General features: G+C 45.4%; 1 protein-coding gene across 3 annotated transcripts in view; it reads left to right on the top strand.

Moving 5' to 3' along the window:
* LOC141114270 (NXPE family member 2-like) overlaps positions 1 to 21,576 on the top strand; it is a 127,259-nt gene that overhangs the window by 35,474 nt on the left and 70,209 nt on the right. For 2 of the 3 annotated variants that reach the window (XM_073607856.1, XM_073607857.1), the window contains exon 2: positions 10,565 to 10,688. The exons of the other annotated variant lie outside the window; for it this stretch is intronic. In XM_073607856.1, the coding sequence (XP_073463957.1) occupies positions 10,630 to 10,688 (59 nt within the window). In that variant the 5' untranslated portion in view covers positions 10,565 to 10,629. The remainder of the gene's footprint in view (positions 1 to 10,564; positions 10,689 to 21,576) is intronic. 3 annotated transcript variants of the gene reach the window in all.

The raw sequence follows: 21,576 nt of genomic DNA, 5'->3' as shown, positions 1-21,576 counted from the left end.
TGGAAGTGGGGTACAATTGTCTATTTTAGCCGAGTTCCAAGATGTATTTTTTTTATTGGCCTTTGTCAAGCTGCAATACTTTACCTGTTTAGTACAAGCTTCACAGATGGAGACCCCCCTATAGTATACACTGGAGCACCTGTGTGGCCCCCCTAATAAAAATGGTGTTCTTGTGTCCCACACTAGTGCTCCAGTGTCCAGATGTGAAAACAGCTGCTCAGTGTCCTCTCCTTACACAGAATCTAGTTGGCATTTCATTCTAGTAACAAACCCATCTACACAAACAAATATTTGGCATCCAAGTAGGCCCAAAAAAAATGTGGGAAAATGCATATGGCCTAAACAATGGTGTTTTAGAGGCCAAAAGAAAAATGTTTGATACGAACGAATAATGGGCCCATGAACATTAAAGTTGCCCTTTTAAACTGTACAATTAAGAAAAGCATATGGAGCAGCACGAATGCAATAAAGACAGAAAGAATAGGAACACAGCACAACAACTTACTTTTTTGCAGCACTCTCCGGATCTTTCGGTACTGCTCTGGCTCTCTTAATTTCAGGTCCGACCACCGCTTCCTGAGCTGATCTTTCGATCTTCGTACCCCGAAATTCTTGTGAAGGCTTTTGACCACTTTCGCCATGATCTTTGCCTTTCTGATGTTGGGGTTGGGGTAAGGCCCATACTTTCTGTCATAGTTGGACTTCTTCATGTTGTCGACCATCTCCAACATCTCCCCAAAGGACAAAACGTCTTCTTCTGGATCGGGACGTGTCAGGATCTGGGCTTTCCTCCTCCTCCTCCTCGTTGCTATAATTAGCACACACCTTCTCTAACTCCACCATGTGCTCTTCACTCACTGCGCCGAACGAAAAGGGGCGGGGAATAGACTAGAAAGAACGCCAGGGGCGGGCGGAGTTACACGCATGCGCAGTGTGTATAAAGCGTAACACGCGTGCGTATTACGTACTATCTGTGAGCGGAGGAAGGAGCATTGGACGCGCCGATCGTAAGAACGAAGGTAAGAGACAAACTTGTGCCTATACTGCTTCTACATTGAAGCCTATATTGTAACAAGATTAGGAGAGTTTTGTCTGACATTAGGCTTTGTCTTGTGTTGTGTCTTGCAGTGAACATGGATATCTTAGTGAAAGACAATGACTTCATGTCAGTATTCATAGATATCTTAAGGGAGCTGCCCTGTCTGTGGGAGATTAACCACTCCCATTTCAAGAACCAAGCAAAGAGGAAGGCAGCACTGGTGCAATTGTGTGAAATTGTGAAGCAGGTGATCCCCACGGCAGACATCACCTATTTAAAGATTTTCATTGGTGGCCTGAGGAGTACATATCTAAGGGAGCGCAAGAAAGTCCAGGATTCCCAGAGATCCGGAGCAGCAGATGACATCTATGTCCCCAGGATGTTGTACTACGACAGGCTGCATTTTCTGGCAGGCCAGACTGAACCCAGACCATCCCTCTCCAGTCTTCCTTCCACGCTTCCTTCCCCCCCCGGCTGAGGCTTCTGACGCCCAACCTGGGCCTTCCAGGCCACATGTGGAGGAGCCCAGATTGAGCCAGGTATAGCACTCCTCTAAATATTTCTGCTTGTCCAATCAATGATGTTAACTAGATGTTAGTTTGGAGTAATAATTTAGGATTGTGAGTGATGAAGCAACAACTAAAACCATGTCCCTTTTTCATACACAGGGAAGTCTCAGCCAGGAGGTGGCCGGGCCGAGCCGGCTGGCTGATCTGCAGGTCCCTCCACCCCCCCTGAAAAGAGAAAGTAGCAGTAGGAGGAGTGCCCTAGAGGAGGCTACCGGAGGAATCTTTTGGAGGGCTACAGAGGTCCTGGGAGCACCACAGACCGTGGAGGAGGACATTGCTGCCGTCATTGCCTATAAAATGCAGAGGATGGAGGAGGGCCAACAAGTCTTGTGTGAGGCGCTCATATTGGAGGCTCTTAACAAAGGTATGAGGGGCCAAATGACAGCTCAGACACACCTTTGCGATGGTCCATCTCCTCCTCCTCCTGCAGGTCCTCCTCCTCGTCCTCCCTCTCCTCCAGGTCCTCACAGTCCTCCTCCAGGTCCTACTCCTCCTCCTGCCACATCTCCAACTGCACAGCCACAGCCGGGAATGAAGCGTGAAAGGAAGACCAGAAAGTGAGGACCCTGGATCCAGTCTGGTCGGCCAAAAAATGCAGCCTCTTGTGGTACCACAGCCTGGGGACTCAGATGTCATCTGCTGCTTTCCAGATCTCTGAGAATTCTGGACCAGACTGCCCTCCCTTACATATGCACTCCTCAGGCCACCAATTTTGATGTTCAAGAATTGATGTCTGCCGTGGGGGTCCCAGGCTTCGCTAATTTCTCATGTTGAGCCAGTGTTGCCTCCCTCTTTGTTTGGTTCTGATCCCTTAATAAAGGATTTTTGTTTTGAATTATACTCTCCTATGTGTTTTACTTCAAAAAGGACAGTTTTTTTGTGAGGATTCAGGTACATTTCAAATATACAATGTGAAATGAACAAGGGACACCAACACCAAACAATCTCCTGGAGATTAAATAATAAAAGATATCAATGGTGTTGGGGTAACTTGACACAAAAACACACCCAAAAATATTCTGGAGTAAAAATAAAAATAACATTGAACAAAGATCAGCCTTTGAAAAAATCCAAACATTAAATATAAAAAAAGGCTTAAAATCCCCAAAAAAATTAAATAAAAAAAAAAAAATTCTGTCAGATGTGACAACTAATAACAATATATTCAGGGAATCCCAATAAAAAAAACAAAATAAAACTTTGTGAGAAGTGTGTGTGAATATGAGCAGCAAAACGACTTAATTCTTGTCACATTATAAAGAAGAAGAGAGTGCGCTGTATTAAACCATTTTTAACATTGCAGCGTGACGAAAATGCTGTATCCATTGCGAACGCTAAGTTTACCAGAACGAGCTGTTCCATCTTGGAATTTCTTCTGAGCATGCGTGGCACTTTGTGCGTCGGAACAGGCCACACACGGTCGGAATTGACGCGATCGGATTTTGTTGTCGGAAAATTTTATCTCCTGCTCTCCAACTTTGTGTGTCGGAAAATCCGATGGAAAATGTCCGATGGAGCCCACACACGGTCGGAATTTCCGACAAGACGCTCCGATCAGACATTTTCCATCGGAAAATCCGACCGTGTGTACGGGGCATTAGTCTTCAATGAGTACATGATGTTCAGATGTGGTAAAGGTTCGGTATAAGATTGGTAAAGGTGCAGACTAAAATTTGTAAGTTTGGTTTTCTATAAGTGCAGTATAGAGTACAGTATGCAAGCGGTATGTGTTTGGCACACTTGGTGTCCTGCTCTCAGTGACAAGCAGTATCAGCAATGGGCAAATAGCCCTCTCACCAGTCCCTAGGGTGCTGTGGTGAATTCGGGCTGTGGAAGGGGGGCCCCCTCTGTCTCTCCCCAAATGCCACCTGTGATCAGTGGTGGGTAGCAGAGGGTGAGTGAATGCTTCAGTCTCCCTGCGGCAGTGGTGCAGGTGCTGTGATGTGGATAATGCTGTGCTGCCCCCAGGTGTCATCATTCCCAGTCTCAGGCTCAGATCTGCACTGGCACAGTCTACCGCTGGCAGGCAAATATTCAGGACAGAGGTTTTTTCTTTCTAACTCCCTCAGCACCAAGAAGAAGAACTTTCCTGGCCATAAAAATCATCATTCACTCTACTGCACTAGATTCACTATTGGGATCTGTAGTGCAAAGAGTCAATTGGCCCCATTTTATGGCTGCCATCTCAAACTACAATTTGCAGGATTCTCAGCGCTCTGCATAGAAGTCCATGGGCTTTAGCTCTCCCCCTCCTGGCCGGAGGAGAATGGTGCAGCATAACATCAGTATCTCAAGAGAGAGAGAGAAGAATAAAAGGCATTACAGCTATTTTGCTGTAGCCTAGCACCTAAAACATTTCAAAAAGACATCCTGTAGACTGAGTTACTGGAGCCGGAGTGCATGGACTTGTGCTTGTGGTGGTGGGCAGCCTCTAGACTATTAGAGAAGAGCCAGCTCTTACCAGCAGCCCCTGCAGGGGTTGCACTCCACTAAAAATTACCTAGAATTAAACACAAGATTCACCCCACCCACTTCCTCATAGGCGTGCCAGGGGTGCCTAGGCACACCCTAATCACCCTGTGTGATGCAGAATCCCAGTGCCGAACCCCCAGTGGCAGCTGAGGCTACAGAGAAAAGGACTGGGGAATCTCTGTCCTCAGTTCCTTTCTCTGCTATTTCACCAAAGCCTCTCAATGGGGCTCCTAACAAATTTAGAAAAAATTAAAAAATATTAAAAATAACATTATACAAAAATTATTTTAAAAAAATATTGTAAAAAAAAATTAAAAATTATTAAAAATAATATTACCGTATACAAAAATAATTTTTAAAAAATTGTAAAAAAAAATAATAATAATTTTAAAAAAATGACACCATCCACTGTTCCACTGACACCACCCACTGCTCTACTGTGCATGTGTGTTTGAACTTTGGGGTGCACACCCTAATGCAATAGACTGCGCACACCTATGCACTTCCTCCATTGACTTCAATGGGATTTGCCTCTAAGTTCAGATTTGCCGAACGTTAAACAAGATTCACAAAGCCCTGGGTAAATCGACCCAGACAGATTTGCCCAGTTGTTCTGTGTTGCATCATCTTCGGTCAAGAAAAATATTCAGAATCACTAACATTACAATTCTTGCTCACTTGTGTTGCCCTCCCCATGTCCTGCTTGCTGACATAAGAGATGGGGATACCTGGCACACCAAAGAAAGTCTCCAGATATACAGTATATCTGCATTCATAAATTCTGTGTTCGAATCAATAAATATGTTTGCGTAATAAAATACAAATGTAGAAAAAAATATACACAAGGCTGCAAGCACAACACAGTATGTCAGCCTTTCTCAACCTTTTTACCACAGAAGTACCCTTGACATAATTTTCAGATCTTGGAGAACCCCTGCTAAAAGTCATTAATTGGGGGCAATTTTGTTGTTGGCCAGTAAGAAAGATGCCCCACTTACAATGGTGGTCAAAACACCACCCTTACAGACAGCTATAAAGATAACTGGTTTCATACAGTTGGCTCTGGCACATGGCACTGGACCTGGAATTGTGAAGGCACCACCGAATGGGAGGTCAATCAGTCACAGCTCAAGGAACCCCTAGCAACCTCAGGAGGAACCCTGGTTGATAATGATTGATGTATATACTAAACCAAAAATAAAAACGCATTGGTACTGCACTATGTATACCAAATACAGTATGTGACCCTTCAAAACCAAACATGACAAACTTGAATAAAAATGGTAATACAAACACAATAAATGAGTCCTGTGATTTTTACACCACATTTATATGCAAAAAAAGTCCTTGTGGCAGAAGGTGAAATCTGATCAGGATTGACTGAACTGAATTGTAAAGACCACCACCTGAGCCCCAAGAACACTATGAGGCTTTTTTCCTTTTTTGAGCTGGATGCTTGACATGTGCAATTCTTTTCAGTCCGAATCTCTGCATAAAATAGTAACGAATTGCATTGAAATTTGTTTACTTTCACTTTATTTTCGAATAAATTCCAAATTGTCTGAACAATTTGAATTCGGATTGGTTGAAAAATGATTGACTGATTCGGATTCCGTGTGAAGAATATCTGGTTTTTAAGGAGCAGGCCTGGGAAGCCAGCTGCCACATTCTTAACAACTGATGCCTCACAGCTGTCAGCGGGCTTGCCCACTGACAGCTGAAATGTAAACAAAAGAATGCCAGCAATAGAAAAATCTGAAAAAAAGCAGCGTGGTGTCCCCCCCAATCCATACTAGATCCTTATCTGAGCATGCACCCCAGCAGGTCAATAAGGGAGGGAACGAGCAAGCGTCCCCCCCAAATCATACCAGGCCACATGCCCTCAACATGAGGGGGTGCTTTGGGGCAGGAGGGGCCTGTCCCCCCACCTGAAAGCACCTTTTCCCTATGTTGATGGGGACAGTGGCCTCTTCCCTGGGTGGTGGTTGTGGGGATCTGTGGGCGGAGAGCAATGGATCTACATTTGGCAACATTTTTTTTTAATAAAGGAATTGTCAAAAACTTGTGTACTGTCTTTATTCACTTTTTACACTTTTTTGGTAAATGGGGAGGGGTATTATATATCCCATACTCATTCACATGGGGCTGGGGGGGGATCTGGGAGCCCTCTTGTTAAAGGGGGCTTACAGGTTCCAATAAACCCCCCGCCCGCATTCCCCCATAACCACCGCCCAGGGTTGTGGGAAAGAGGACCTTGTCCCCATCAACCTAGGGACAAGGTGCTTTGGGGTAGAGGGGGCAGAGCCCCCCTGTCCCAAAGCACCCACTCATGTTGAGAGCAGGTGGCCTGATTGGTTCAAGAGGAAGGGGGCGCTCGCCCCCCCCCCCCCCACTTTCCTGGCTTGCTGGGCTTCATACTCAGATAAGGGTCTGGTATGGATTTTGGAGGGACCATTTTTTTTGGCATGGGGTTCCCCTTAAAATCCATACCAAACCCGAAGGACCTAATATGGTTTGGGGCGGGGCACGCAGTTTAAATTCAGAATTTTCTATTGCCGACATCCTTTTGTTTACATGGCACTGTAGGGCGCACACTCACATTGAACTAAACATAAAACTAATAAAAAATACTTGACACAGTAAAATTTGGTATTTAACCCTTTCATGACTAAGCCTATTTCTGACATTTGGTGTTTACAAGTTAAAATCCGTATTTTTTGATAGAAAATTACTTAGAGCCCCCAAACATTAGATATATATATATTTTAGCAGAGAATCTAGAGAATAAAATGGCAATTGTTGCAATATTTTATGTCACACGGTATTTGTGCAGCGGTGTTTTAAACGCAACTTTTTGGGAAAAGGGACACTTTCGTGAAATTTAAAAAATCGAAACAGTAAAGTTAGCCCAATTTTTTTGTATAATGTGAAAGATGATGTTACGCCGAGTAAATAGATACCAAACATGTCACGCTTTATAATTGCACGCACTCGTGGAATGGCGACAAACTACGGTACCTAAAAATCTCCATAGGCGACGCTTTAAATTTTTTACAGTTACCAGGTTAGAGTTACATAGGAGGTCTAGTGCTAGAATTATTGCTCATGCTCCGACGATCGTGGCGATACCTCACATGTGTGATTTGAACACCGTTTACATATGCGGGCGCGACTTCCGTATGCGTTTTCTTTGCTGCGCAAGCTCGCGGGGACGGGGGGGCGCAGTAACATTTTTTTTTTCTTATTTATCTTATTTATTTTATTTATTTTTATGTTATTAAATTGTGTTTTTAAAAAAAAATTGATCACTTTTATTGCTGTCACAAGGAATGTAAACATCCCTTGTGACAGTAATAGGTGGTGACAGGTACTCTTTATGGAGGGGTCAGGGGTCTAAAAGACCCCCGATTCCCCCTTTGCACTTCAAAGTATTCGATCAAGGGGTTAATATGGCGCACAATGGAGGTAGCCGAGTACATATAACTAAAAATGGTGGGGGGAAGGGGGTGGGTTGGGGGTTCCTGAGAGGGGGAACTTATTAGTCCATGTAAGGATAAAATGGAAGGCAGCCAGTCTATAAAAGCTAGAAGAAGCTCTGGAACAATAAAAAAGAAAGAAGGACGGCGCCCTCTAAGTGCAGCATGTATGTTAAAAATATTTGTTACAATAGATAAAAACACTCACATTTGAGTTGCTAAAAACCAGCATGTAAAGTAGTTTCATCTGCGTGCTCTCGGGGGATGTGGGTGTCACGGGCCAGTGGGGGGGTTCCTGGGATGTGAGTCCTGTGACCTGGGTCCTGGTAGCTGTTCCGGTGGTGCCGAGGGTCCTCGGAGCCTCCGGGCGGCCAGGATGTCGGTCATGGATCCTCCGTGGAGCGCCGTGCTGACCTGCGTCTTCACTTCCAGGAGCGGGGTGAGGCGGGCGGTGCTTCGCGTTCGGGGCATGCGTGCTCCTTCATCAGGCTATGCTCAGGTGCATCGGTTGTTATCCCTGGAAAGCCGATGGTCCGCTCTAAGAAACGGTAACGGGATGATGCCTGCAGCTGTGGGCATCATCCCGGTATAACCCCCGAAAGCCGAGGCTGCACATCTGCGTACGCTCGGCGGGAAGGGGTTAAAATGGCCGCGGCACCTTTATTGGTATTTAATTTGAAATCTATTAAACTTTATTCAAATATCAATAAGTAAATTAATATATATCCAAAACTTTAAACAAACTTAAAATTCGCTCAGTCATAGAACTTGTGCTATAAATGAATAATTCATAAAACAAAGTCCCCCCTTGATTCAAGGGTGACATAACCACATAACGGTGCCAGCGACAGGGTGGGAGGGAGGGAGGGAGGGAGGGGGAGCTTGCCAAGCCAATCCAGGACAACTGCAAACGGGTCTGACAAGGGGGGCCTTTTATAGCCCCATACACGTGCAGGAAAAATGTGTTTCCCGCCTAAAAACTTTGTGATAGGCTCTCTTTTAAAATTTTATAAAAAAAAAAAACTTTATTAAAAAACACGACGGCCACAATCCTATGTTAGGGGCTCTTAATTTGTGCCCACTTGTCATTCATCTGTCAGCGGGGAAGCCTGCTGACAGCTGATGAGTCATCGGTTGTTAAGGACGTGGTGGCTGGCTTTCCGGCCCGCCCCTAACAACCAGCTATTCTTCACACAGAATTCAAATCGGTAGATAATTTTTTGACCAATCCGAATTCGAATTGTTCCTAAAATTTGGAATTCGTTAGAAAATTTGTAAACTGAATGCAATTAACCACTTCCCGACTGGCTCCTGTAGATATACGTCGGCAGAATGGCACGGCTGCGCAAAGTAAGTTACTTTGAATTTGTCACCGCGTGTGTGCGCGTCTGCCGCAAGCTCCGTGAGTCGGGTCACGGGTCCTGCGGATTTGATCGCCGCGGGGATACCCAGGATCGCCTCACGGAGAGGGTGAATGGGGAGATTCTGATGTAAACAGCATCTCCCCGTTCTGCCTAGTGACAGTGTCCCTCATCTCTGCTCCCTGTCATCAGGAGCAGAGATCAGTGACGTGTCACACACAGCCCATCCCCCCTACAGTTGGAACACATCCCTAGTACTGACTTAATCCCTCCCCGCTCCCTAGTGGTTAACCCCTTCACTGCCAGTGTCATTATACACAGGAATCAGTGCATTTTTATAGCACTGATTGCTGTATAAAGGACAATGGTCCCAAAAATGTGTCAAAAACGTCCGATATGTCCGCCATAACGCCGCAGTCACAATAAAAATCGCTGATCGCCGCCATTACTAGTAGCAAAAAAAATTATTAATAAAAATGCCATAAAACTATCCCCTATTTTGTAAATGCTGTAACTTTTGCGCAAACCAATCAATAAACACTTATTGCGATTTTTTTTTTACCAAAAATAAGTAGAAGAATACGTATTGGCCTAAACTGAGGGAAAAAAAATGTTTTTTTATATATATTTTGGGGATATTTATTATAGCAAAATGTAAAAAATAGTGCATTTTTTTCAAAATTGTCGCTCTTATTTTGTTTATAGCGCAAACAATAAAAATCGCAGAGATGATCAAATACCACCAAAAGAAAGCTCTATTTGTGGGGAAAAAAGGACGTCAATTTTGTTTCGGAGCCACGTCGCACGACTGCGCAATTGTCAGTTAAAGCGACGCAGTGCCGAATCGCAAAAAGTGCTCTGGTCAGGAAGGGGGTAAATCCTTCCGGGACTGAAGTAGTTAAACAAATTCCTAAATGAATCATCAAAGCGAAATTAGTAATATAACAAATCTATCTGAAACAAAACAAATTTTTCTACTCTGCACATGACTAGCCTCTGAGGCTGAGTTTGTTTCTGTGTATATGGTTATTTGCCGATTAACAGCAGAGTGTGTAAATGTGTCTATAAACATATCCACCTGCAGCTGCCATTAGAGATCATGGGCTTATTGTTCAAAGGATTCATTGTCCTCTGTAATTAGGGCCCACCTGAGAGGTGAGCGCACGGGTCCTGTTGGTGGGCTTCATAATCGTGTTCAATTGATCTCGAGTGGATTTCACCTTCTCAAACACTGACTTTTTTGCATATAAATGTGGTATTAATAATCACAGGACTTATTGTATTTAAATTTACATTTTACATTCAGACTTGTCACATTTGGTTTTTAAGCGTCAAATACTTTCCATGTGTTTTGTTTATATAACAAAGCACCAATATATTTTTACGTCTGTGTACAAAATCAGAATTGCAAATTTTCAATCAGGACAGAAGGTGGAGAAAATGCTCTGTGACACACCTCATGGCCATCACAGATCTATTTCAAGAAACAGTAAATTAAAATATAATATATTAGGGCACATCTCAAATCAGCTTGCTTTAGAGATGCACAATCAGCTATAATTATAATAGCCTATTAAAGAAAAACGTAAATAAGTACAGATTTAGGAACAACTGGAATGAGTAAACACAATTCTTTTTGTCCTCTAGTCTATAGGTGTGTCTACATGACACGTAATCGCTGAGTTTTGAAACACATACATCACAAAATAAGAATGACAAAGAATGGAAACGATAGAACAGTTGGTGGCAAAGACTTAAAAAAGACAATCAGGTAATAGACTTTGCTTTTAATTGATTGTGTTGATTTATATGATGGCATGTATTTTATTATAATATGCAGCGTATATGTGTATTTTAACAGGTCACATTATAAAATGTCATATTTCAAAGTATATTATGCAGTCTAAAATATTCCTATAAAATAGGTATGATGGGTTATTTTCTGTTTTATAATAGGCATAATATGCATTCAATATATTAGGTCTTTTATAATATAATGTGAACTTTCTATATAACATGCATGTTAGTTTGTTATTCCATTTTAAAGTTTTGTACTGTATGGAGCATAATATTTTAAAGACTTCAGACTTCGCTGTCCAAAGGGGTGAATTCACTATAATGCATGTGAAACGTTGTCACCTGCACTCAAAAATGCTATTTCTATGTAGCAAACTAATGTACTGACAGTTTTCATGGAATCCAATTAAAGAGCTAATATTTGATTTTCCTGGACCTCCCCATGTCAGCCTACTATGGGTCAGCTCCGCCCCCTCTGACCCCTCCAGGACCACCTCTTTTCTAGCCCATAAAGGGCGGCTGGCTGCCCACACCAGTGTTAAAAAAAAAAAACAAGCCTCGCGACAGATAAACTGGGTGGGAATCCTCCAGCTGATATGGGGAGGATCCAGGAAAGGAAAATTACGGTAAGTATGGACAACAATTTTCCCTATTCCTGGACCTCCCCATGTCAGCCTACTATGGGTCAGCTCCGCCCCCTCTGACCCCTCCAGGACCACCTCTTTTCTAGCCCATAAAGGACGGCTGGCTGCCCACACCAGTGTTCAAAAAACCCCGCCTCGTGACGGATAAACTAGGTGGGAATCCTCCGGCTGATATGGGGAGGATCCAGGAAAGGAAAATTACGGTAAGTATGGACAACAATTTTCCTTATTCCTGGACCTCCCCATGTCAGCCTACTATGGGATGTACCAAGCAATATTAAGAAGGGAGGGAAGACAAAAAATAAAAAATAAGCCAAACCCTCAATGCAATGTTACTCAAAAATTTTTAATGGGCAACAGCTGCCGTAATACTGTAGAGCCAAATGTTTCCTCAGGCGGAAAAGCCATATTAAGCTTGTAATGCCTAAAAAAGGTGTTGGGCATGCTCCAGCTTGCTGCTCTGCAAACTACCTCAGGGGCGACCTTTGCGTATGCCCAGGATGCTGTCATACCCCTCGTCGAATGTGCTTTGATCTCTGAAGGAGGAGGAAGGCCCAGCGTTTTGTATGCAATATGCATGGTCTTGACAAACCAGGAAGACCCAACTCTGGATGTTGCTGGCATACCCTTTAGGCCCCATTGGGAAAACCTACAGCTGATCTTGTTTGCCAAAGCTTTTAGTCCACTTCAGGTAGGTTGAAACCGCAGTGACCAGGTCTAACCTACTCCACTCATCAGCTGTATCCACCGGAAAGGCTGGGAGAATGACCTCCCAGTTCATATGAAATTATGTGGCCACCTTAGGTAGAAAGCTCAGTATCGGTCTAAGGACTATCTTGTCTGGGAGCACCAAACAATATGGTTCTTTAGATGAGAAGGCGCACAACTCTGAGTCTCTTCTGGCCGAGGCCACGGCTAATAAAAAACAAAACTGTAAAAAGAAATAATGAACAAGAGAAAGCTTGATCAAACGGAGGAACCAGCAATGTTCCCAAGACTAGTGTTAAGTCGTCTTTTTTTGAAAAAACAATTTCAATGGAGGACTGATTTCTATGGCTACCCCTAAAAATCAGATCACAAATGCATGTAGAGCATATCTTGTACACAACATAGCCGACAAGGCAGGGATTTGACCCTTCAGGGAATTATAAGCTAACCCTTGGGACTACTCTGCAGAAACTCCAAAATGTTAGATACTGAAGGAGATCCAAGGTCCCAACCCCTTTCCGTAGTATTCCAGATCCGGTGATAGGTTACATTCGTTCTGACGATCCTGTAATAATGTCATCAACTTTATCCTCCTGCGGTTCGGGTGTCAGGCCTCATTCTGAAGAAGGAGACTTTGACAAGGAGGCAGAGGGATTGGTGAGCCCAACTTTATCCTCCAAGCCTGAGGGAACCACAGCTCCCTGAGCCAGTAAGGTAGGACTACTATTGCTGTGACCCTTTCTTGCTGAATCTTCAGCAGGATTTTGAGAGCAAATAGAAGCGGCGGGAACACATACACCAAGGGGAAGTTCCAAGACCTGGAAAGAGCCCCTGACACAATGCCTAAGGATGCTAGGTCTGGGTGAAGAAGCAAGGCAGTTGACAATTCTCCAATGCCATAAGATCTATCAAAGGCGTCCCCCAGATCCTGAAGATCTTGCATAGGTACTTGGGGTTGAGGCCCCCATTTGTTGTGATCCCCCTGCTGCGTCTCCTCCTCGGCACCTCCCCCCTGCTCCCGGCCAGTATGATTGCTTCTCCTCCTAGGTCAATCGGGTCTCAGGACCCGCTTCCTGATTAGCCGGGAGGAGAAGCAGGAAGACAATAGGGAATATTAATTTGCTATTGTCACACAACTGGGTGGGTTCAGGGCGCAGTGCTCTGCGCCCCAAGCCCACTCTTTTTTTAAGCCAATTAGAGCCTCAGGCTCTAATCACGTGCTTAAAAAAAAAATCCATGCGTCTGGGGCCCTGTATGTAGAGTAGGGGCCGGGTGCATGGATTAGGGGGCAGCGCCCCTGCGCCCTAATGGAGCTACCGCCACTGATATTGGGGTTGATTTACTAAAGAATTAGAAACTGCCTACTTATCAAAGTGAATGTTCACTACAATAAGATGAAGCTGTGTTCAACTATTTACATGCTAGTTAAAATTCAGTTTTAGTGTAATTGCCTGACACATGAATGGGCATTCGAAGTGAACATAGCTTCACCTTATTTACTAGCATTCACTTTGCAAAACAAACATTCATATTGCAAAGTAAACAGCCTGTGCTCTTTTGATTAATCAACTCAACCATGTTACTGAGGATAATTTCCGGAGCTTTGTTATTACATGATCTATGATCTACTGATAATCAATGATTACTATGATCTAAAGCAACTTTTGTGAACCTTTTTGTAACAGAAGAACCCTTGACATTTTTTAGATTTTGGGGAACCCCCACTAAAACCAATTCATTGGGTTGTTTGGAAAAATGTCCTTTACATTGGTGTGGTCAGTAGGAAAATGTTCCCTTACAGTGGTGGTTAAAATGCCACTAATACAGACAGTTAAAAAAAGATAATTGGTTTTAGGGATGAGCCGAACACCCCCCCTGGTTCGGTTCGCGGCAGAACATGTGAACTGACAAAAAGTTTGTGCGAACACGCAAACACCGTTAAAGTCTATGGGACCCAAACGTGAAAAATCAAAAATGCTAATTTTAAAGGCTAATATGCAAGTTATTGTCATACAAAGTGTTTGGGACCCGGGTGCTGCCCCAGGGGACATGTATCAATGCAAAAAAAAGTTTTAAAAATGGCCGTTTTTTTTCGGGAGCAGTGATTTTAATAATGCTTAAAGTGAAACAATAAAAGTGAAATACTCCTTTAAATATCGTGCCTGGGGGTGACTATAGTATGCCTGTAAAGTGGTGCATTTTTCCCGTGTTTAGAATAGCCCCTGCAGCAAAATTACATTTCTAAAGGAATAAAAGTCATTTAAAACTGCTTGTGGCTGTAATGTATTGTAGGGTCCCGGCAATATAGATGAAAATTATTGAGAAAAATGACATGGGTCCCCCCCCCAGCCCATTACCAGGCCCTTGGGTTCTGGTATGGATATTAAGGGGAACCCCGCACCCAAATAAAAAAAAAGGCGTGGGGCCCCCAGACCCTATATACTCTGAACAGCAGTATACAGGCGGTCCCCGGGTTACAAATAAGATTTGGAACAGGTACATTTTTTAAGTGTAGCTCCAGCCAAAAAATCTATTTTTAAGCTTTTTGGATAACATAGGGAAGGGTTATCACCCCTGTAACATTTGTTTTGCTGTCTGTGTCCCTGTTCAGGAGATTTCACCTCACTTTCTGCCTAATGACAGTTGAATTTTGAAAATTTTGGGTTATTAGATAAACAAGGATTGGTGATAAAGCATAAGTGGGGACACCTTTTTCCCATATTAACTCTTACAGGAGAGAATTTCCCTTCCTAGGGGTAGATTTCCTCTCCCTTCCTGTTGTCTCCCTCCGTTTGTAAGTAGGAGTCGTTTGTAGGTCGGATGTTTGAAAATAGGGGACCGCCTGTATATATTATACAGCCTGCCCTATATACTCTGTGGAAAATTGGGCCTTAGGTGTTGGTGGTACCAGAACACAGTAAGCCCTCACAATTACTCTTGGTGGGCGCTGGAACGGGCCCTGCTGTGAAATATTGTATTAAAAATTGTAATTACATGCCACTGTTAAACAGGGGCAGAAAAATTGGGCCTTTGGTGGTGGTGGTGCCACAACACTGTAAGCCCTCACAGTTACTCTTGGTGGGCGCAGGAACGGGCCCTGCTGTGAAATATTAGATCAAAAATTGTAATTACACGCCCCTGTTAAACAGGGGCAGAAAAATTGGGTCTTAGGCAGTGGTGGTGCCACAACACTGTAACCCCTCACATATTCTCTTGTTGAGCGCAGGAACGAGCCCTGCTGTGAAATACTGGAGCAAAAACTGTACTTACATGCCCCTGTTGAACAGGGGCAGAAAAATTGGGCCTTGGGCGGTGGTGGTGGTAGCACAACACTGTAAAGCCTCACAGATACTCTTGTTGAGCGCAGGAACTGGCCTTGTTGTGAAATATTAGATCAGAAATTGTAATTACACGCCCCCGTTAAACAGGGGCAGAAAAATTGGGCCTCAGGCAGTAATGGTGGTGGTGCCACAACACTGCAACCCCTCACAGATATTCTTGTTGAGTGCAGGAATGAGCCCTGCTGTGAAATATTTGATCAGAAATTGTAATTACACGCCCCTGTTAAACAGGGGCAGAAAAATTGGGCCTTAGGCAGTGGTGGTGGTTCCCTGAAAGAAAAAAATTCTTAGAAGCTATCATCATGAAGATTGAGGGGGAATAGGATAGCCACTCAGCATAATAGGATAGTCACTCAGCATTAGGGATGAGCCGAACACCCCCCCCATTCGGTTCGCATCCAGAACATGCGAACAGGCAAAAACTTAGTTCGAACACGCAAACACCGTTAAAGTCTATGGGACACAAACATGAAAAATCAAAAGTGCTAATTTTAAAGGCTTATATGCATGGTATTGTCATAAAAAGTGTTTGGGGACCTGGGTCCTGCCCCAGGGGACATGTATCAATGCAAAAAAAGTTTTAAAAATGGCCGTTTTTTCGGGAGCACTGATTTTAATCATGCTTAAAGTGAAACAATAAAAGTGTAATATTCCTTTAAATTTCATACCTGGGGGTGTCTATAGTATGCCTGTAAAGTGGTGCATGTTTCCGTGTTTAGAACAGTCCGAGGGCAAAATGACATTTTTAAAGGAAAAAAGTTATTTAAAACCACTATCGCTAGCGCTGGCTCTAATGAATTGTTGGTCCGGCAATACACATAAAAGTTCATTGATAAGAACGGCATGTAATTTCCCCACAGGGGAACCCCGAATCAAAATTTTAAAGAAATGCGTGGGGGTCCCTCTAAATTCCATACCAGGCCCTTCAGGTCTGGTATGGATATTAAGGGGAACCCTGCGCCAAATTTTTTTAAAAAATGGCGTGGGGTCCCCCCAAAAATCCCTACCAAACCCTTATCCGAGCATGCAACCTGGCAGGCCGCAGTAAAAGAGGGGGGGATGAGAGAGCGCCCCCCTCCTGAACTGTACCAGGCCACATGCCCTCAACATTGGTAGGGTGCTTTGGGGTAGCGGCCCCCCCAAAGCACCTTGTCCCCATGTTGATGGGGAGAAGGGCCTCATCCCCACAACCCTTGCCTCGTGGTTGTGGGGGTCTGCGGGCGGGTGGCTTATCGGAATCTAGAAGCCCCCTTTAAGAAGGGGACCCCCAGATCCTGCCCCCCCGTGTGAATTGGTAATGGGGTATAAATGTAACCCTACCATTTCACAAAAAACTGTCAAAAATGAGACAGTTTTTGACAATTCCTTTAATTTCTTCTTCTTTCACAGCTTCTTCTTCCATTTTCTTTCTTCTGGTCTTCCTTCGGTGTTCTTCTTCTTCCTCCATCTTCTTCTTCCCCTGCTTCTTCCTCCGCTGCTTCCTCCGGGCTTCTCATCCGGCATCTTCCTCCGGCTTCTTCTTCGATTCGTCCTCCGCACGATCCGCCTCAGTGGGAGTCTTCCGCTGTGTGAACGCTTCTGTTGAGGTGACAGTTCTTATATAATGGAGGGTGGGGCCACCCAGTGACCCCGCCCCCCTCTGACGCACAGGGACTTCCCTATGATTTTCAGAGGGGGCAGGGTCACACATTTACGTAAACAGGGTGACCCCGCCCCCCTCATAGGGAAACACCGGGGGTCAGAGGGGGAGGGGTCACCGAGTGGCCCCGCCCTCCATTATATAAGAACTATAACCTCAACAGAAGCATCACACAGCAGAAGACTCCCACTGAGGCAGATCGTGCGGAGGACGAATCGGAGAAGAAGCCGGAGGAAGATGCCGGATGAGAAGACCGGAGGAAGCAGCAGAGGAAGAAGCGGGGGAAGAAGAAGATGGAGGAAGAAGAAGAACCCCGAAGGAAGACCAGAAGAAAGAAAATGGAAGAAGAAGCCGGGAAAGAAGAAGAAATTAATAAAGGAATTGTCAAAAACTGCCTCTTGTCTTTTTTTAACATTTTTGACACTTTTTTTGTGAAATGGTAGGGTTACATTACCACATTACCAATTCACACGGGGGACCAGGATCTGGGCGTCCCCTTGTTAAAGGGGGCTTCCAGATTCTGATAAGCCCCCCGCCTGCAGACCCCCACAACCACTGGGCAAGGGTTATGGGGATGAGACCCTTCTCCCCATCAACATGGGGACAAGGTGCTTTGGGGGGGGCCGCTACCCCAAAGCACCCTCCCAATGTTGAGAGCATGTGGCCTGGTACGGTTCAGGAGGGGGGGTGCTCTCTCGTCCCCCCTCTTTTCCTGTGGCCTGCCAGGTTGCATTCTTGGATAAGGGTCTGGTATTGATTTTTGTGGGGAACCCACGCCATTTTTTTAAAAAATTTTGGCGCGGGGTTCCCCTTAAAATCCATACCAGCCCTGAAGGGTCTGGTATGGATTTTGACGGGGACCCCCACGCCATTTCTTTTTTAAATTTTGGTGCGGGGTTCCCCTTAATATCCATACCAGACCTGGAGGGGGACCCCCACGCATTTTTTTTTTTTAATTTTGGTTTGGGGTTCCCCTGTGGGGAAATTCCATGCCGTTTTTATCAATGAACTTTTATGTGTATTGCCGGACCGACAATTCTTTATAGCTGGCGCTGGCGATAGTGGTTTTAAATGACTTTTTTCCTTTAGAAATGTCATTTTGCAATCGGACTGTTCTAAACATGGGAAACATGCGCCACTTTACAGGCATACTATAGACACCCCCCCAGGTACGAAATTTAAATGAATATTACACTTTTATTGTTTCACTTTAAGCATTATTAAAATCACTACTCCTGAAAAAATGGACGTTTTTAAAACTTTTTTTTGCATTGATACATGTCCCCTGGGGCAGGACCCGGGTCCCCAAACACTTTTTATGACAATAACTTGCATATAAGCCTTTAAAATTAGCACTTTTGATTTCTCCTATAGACTTTTAAACGGTGTTCCGCGGCTTTCGAATTTGCCGCGAACACCCCAAATTGTTCTCTATTCGGCGAACGGGCGAACAGCCAATGTTCGAGTCGAACTCATGTTCGACCCGAACATAAAGCCCATCCATACTCAGCATAGGCAGTCTTCAAGGGATCCCACATCCATAGAAAAATCAATCAGTTACATCAGCATCACGTGCTTGGTAGCTGGTGATCCAAGACTGATTCATTTTTATGAATGTGAGCCGATCAACAGAGTCTGTGGACAGGCGCACTCTGTGATCGGTTACAAAGCCTCCAGCAGCACTGAATATACATTCAGAAAGAACGCTGGATGCAGGACAGGCCAGTAGCTCAGTTGCATATTGAGCAAGCTCTGGCCAGTGGCCTTCCGAAGATGTTTCATCCTCTGCTCCCTCTGCGAAGGCTGGATAAGTTCTGCAACCTTACCCTTGTAACATGAATCAAGAAGGGTTGCCAGCCAGTAATGATCCCTCTCCTTGATACCACGAATCCTAGGGTCCTTTCGCAGGCTTTGCAGGATCAGGGAGGCCATGAAGCGAAAGTTTGCAGAGGCATTCAATCCTGAGTCCTCTGGGTCACTAAGGATTACATGATCCGCAACCACCCCCTCCCAGCCACGTACAACTCCATGGGTTTCTGGGGACTGAAAAAGATCCCTTGAAGTCTGCTGCTGATGCGGAGTGTTATCCTCCAACTCCATGCTGACACAATCCTCCTCCTCTTCTTCTTCTTCCTGTGTGATCGGCAGGCCCACAGGAATACTATCTGGATAAAGGGGGCCTTGAGAGGTAAAGAAGTCCTCCTCTTCCTCCCACTGTTCTGCCTCAAGTGCCCTGTCCATTATTCCACGAAGCGTGTGCTCCAACAGGAAGACAAGAGGGACAGTATCATTGATGCATGCACTGTCACTGCTCACCATCCTTGTGGCCTCCTCAAATGGTGACAGGACAGTGCATACATCCTTGATCAGTAGCCACTGGCGTGGTGAAAAAAAACAAGCTCCCCTGACCCTGTCCTGGTGCCATACTCACACAGGTACTCATTGATGGCCCTCTGCTGCATGTGCAGCCGCTGCAGCATTGTCAACATTGAGTTCCACCTGGTGGGCATGTCACAAATGAGGCAGTTCATGGGCAGGTTGCATTCCCTTTGAAGGTCAGCCAGCCGAGCACTGGCATTATATGACCGGCGGAAATTACCACAGACTTTCCTGGTCTGCCTCAGGAGATCCTGTAAGCCCGGGTACCTGCTCAAGAACTGCTGCACAACCAAATTCAGGATGTGAGCCAAACAGGGAACATGGGTCAAGTGTCCCTGTCGGAGGGCGGAGAGGAGGTTGGTGCGATTGTTGCATACAACCATTCCTGGCTAAAGCTGGCATGGCGTCAACCACCTCTGAGCCTGCCCCTGCAGAGCTGACAGAATCTCTGCCCCAGTGTGGCTCCTGTCCCCTAAGCAGACCAACTCAAGCACCGCATGGCATCTTTTTGCCTGAGTGCTTGCGTAGCCCCTTGAATGCCTATGGAGCACCGCTGGTTCAGAGGACAAATCTGCAGAGGAAGAGGCTATAGAGGATGAAGAGGAGGAGGGGGTGGAGGAGAGAGCTGTGGCAGAATCACCACTAGCATTTTGGAGGCGTGGTGGCGGAACAAGCTCCAACAATACTGAACCCTGTCCTGCATTCTTCCCAGCTGCCAGCAGAGTTACGCAGTGCGCCATGAAAGAAAGGTAACGTCCCTGTCCATGCCTGCTGGACCATGAGTCAGCGGTAATATGCACTTTACTGCTGAACGCCCTGTCCAATGAGGCCAAGACATTGCCTTCCACATGCTGATAGAGAGCCGGAATAATGGCCTTCCCTGAAAAGAAATGGCGTTTGGGAACCTGCCACTGAGGTACCGCACATTCCACAAATTCACGAAAGGGGGCAGAGTCTACCAGCTGAAAAGGCAGCAGTTGAAGTGCTAGCAATTTGGCCAAGCTAGGATTCAGACGCTGAGCATGTGGATGGCTGGGACCGAATTTCTTTTCACGGTTTAGCAACCGGGGTAGGGAAATTTACCTGCTAAAATCAGATGTTGGTGCACCGCTATCAGATTGTCCGCAAGTACTTGGGACACCTATTTCTATACTATTTCTATTTCTCTCAGTGCAGGTTTCTGAGAGGGCTGGAGGTATAGTGGGGTTGGAGATCCCAGCTTATGAGGACCAAGAAGAGGTCCGCCTTGTTCTTTGATGTGGGTCTTTTAAGTGCTGTTGCCAACAGACTGCAGGAGAGGTTGTCATATGTCTGGTCAAGCATGTGGTGCCCAAGCGGCTGCTGTTTTGGCCACGCTTGATACGCTTCAGACATAGGTTGCAAACAGCAACGGTGCGATCTGCTGCACATGTGTCAAAGAAGCCCCACACCAAAGAACTTTTCAAAATATGCGGGGAGTCAGCAGCGCCCTGCACCTATATGCGGTGTGATGCAATAGGGTATCTGCCCTTTAGCCGCCCCCTGCAGGGCATCCTGCCTCGTTGGAGATGTGCCTCCTCCTCCTCTCTTCTATCAGGCACCCAAGTTGAGTCAGTGACCTCATCATCCCCTCCCTCCTCGTCACTGGAGCAAACTTGGCAGTATGCAGCAGCTGGGGGAACATGACTGCCAGTTTCTTGTCCTTCTTGGGCACCCCCTCTCTCTAGGCTCAAGTTACTCCCTTCCTCAACCTGGGTACCATCATTGGAGCCTGCGCATCCTCCTGCAGCATGTACCAGACACTGTGGTCGAATAGTTCGGGGGACTCCTCTGTGCATGATGGTGGAGCTAGGGATGGAGAGACTGCTGACATGGAGCCGATGTAATAGGCCTCTTTGGCAGCTGCATTGGCAGGCAAACTACTCTGAGCCTGGGTGACAGAGGATGAGGAGGATGAGGATGGCTTTGTTATCCATTCCACCAACTCTTCTGCATGTTGTAGCTCAATAACACAGCCACTTGCGGAAAAAAAGGAAAAGCGTGCCCCACGGCCACGTGCTGAGGATGCACCGTGTCCACGACCAGCATTGTTGACTACAGACACAGAGCCTGCTTGCCCTCTTTTAGTGGCCTGTGAGCGTCTGCCTCTCCTTGGTGGCCTTCCGGACATGC

Source organism: Aquarana catesbeiana, linkage group LG12, assembly GCF_042186555.1.
Source record: "Aquarana catesbeiana isolate 2022-GZ linkage group LG12, ASM4218655v1, whole genome shotgun sequence".
Lineage (NCBI taxonomy): Eukaryota > Metazoa > Chordata > Amphibia > Anura > Ranidae > Aquarana > Aquarana catesbeiana.
This window is presented reverse-complemented; position numbering and strand designations above follow the sequence as displayed.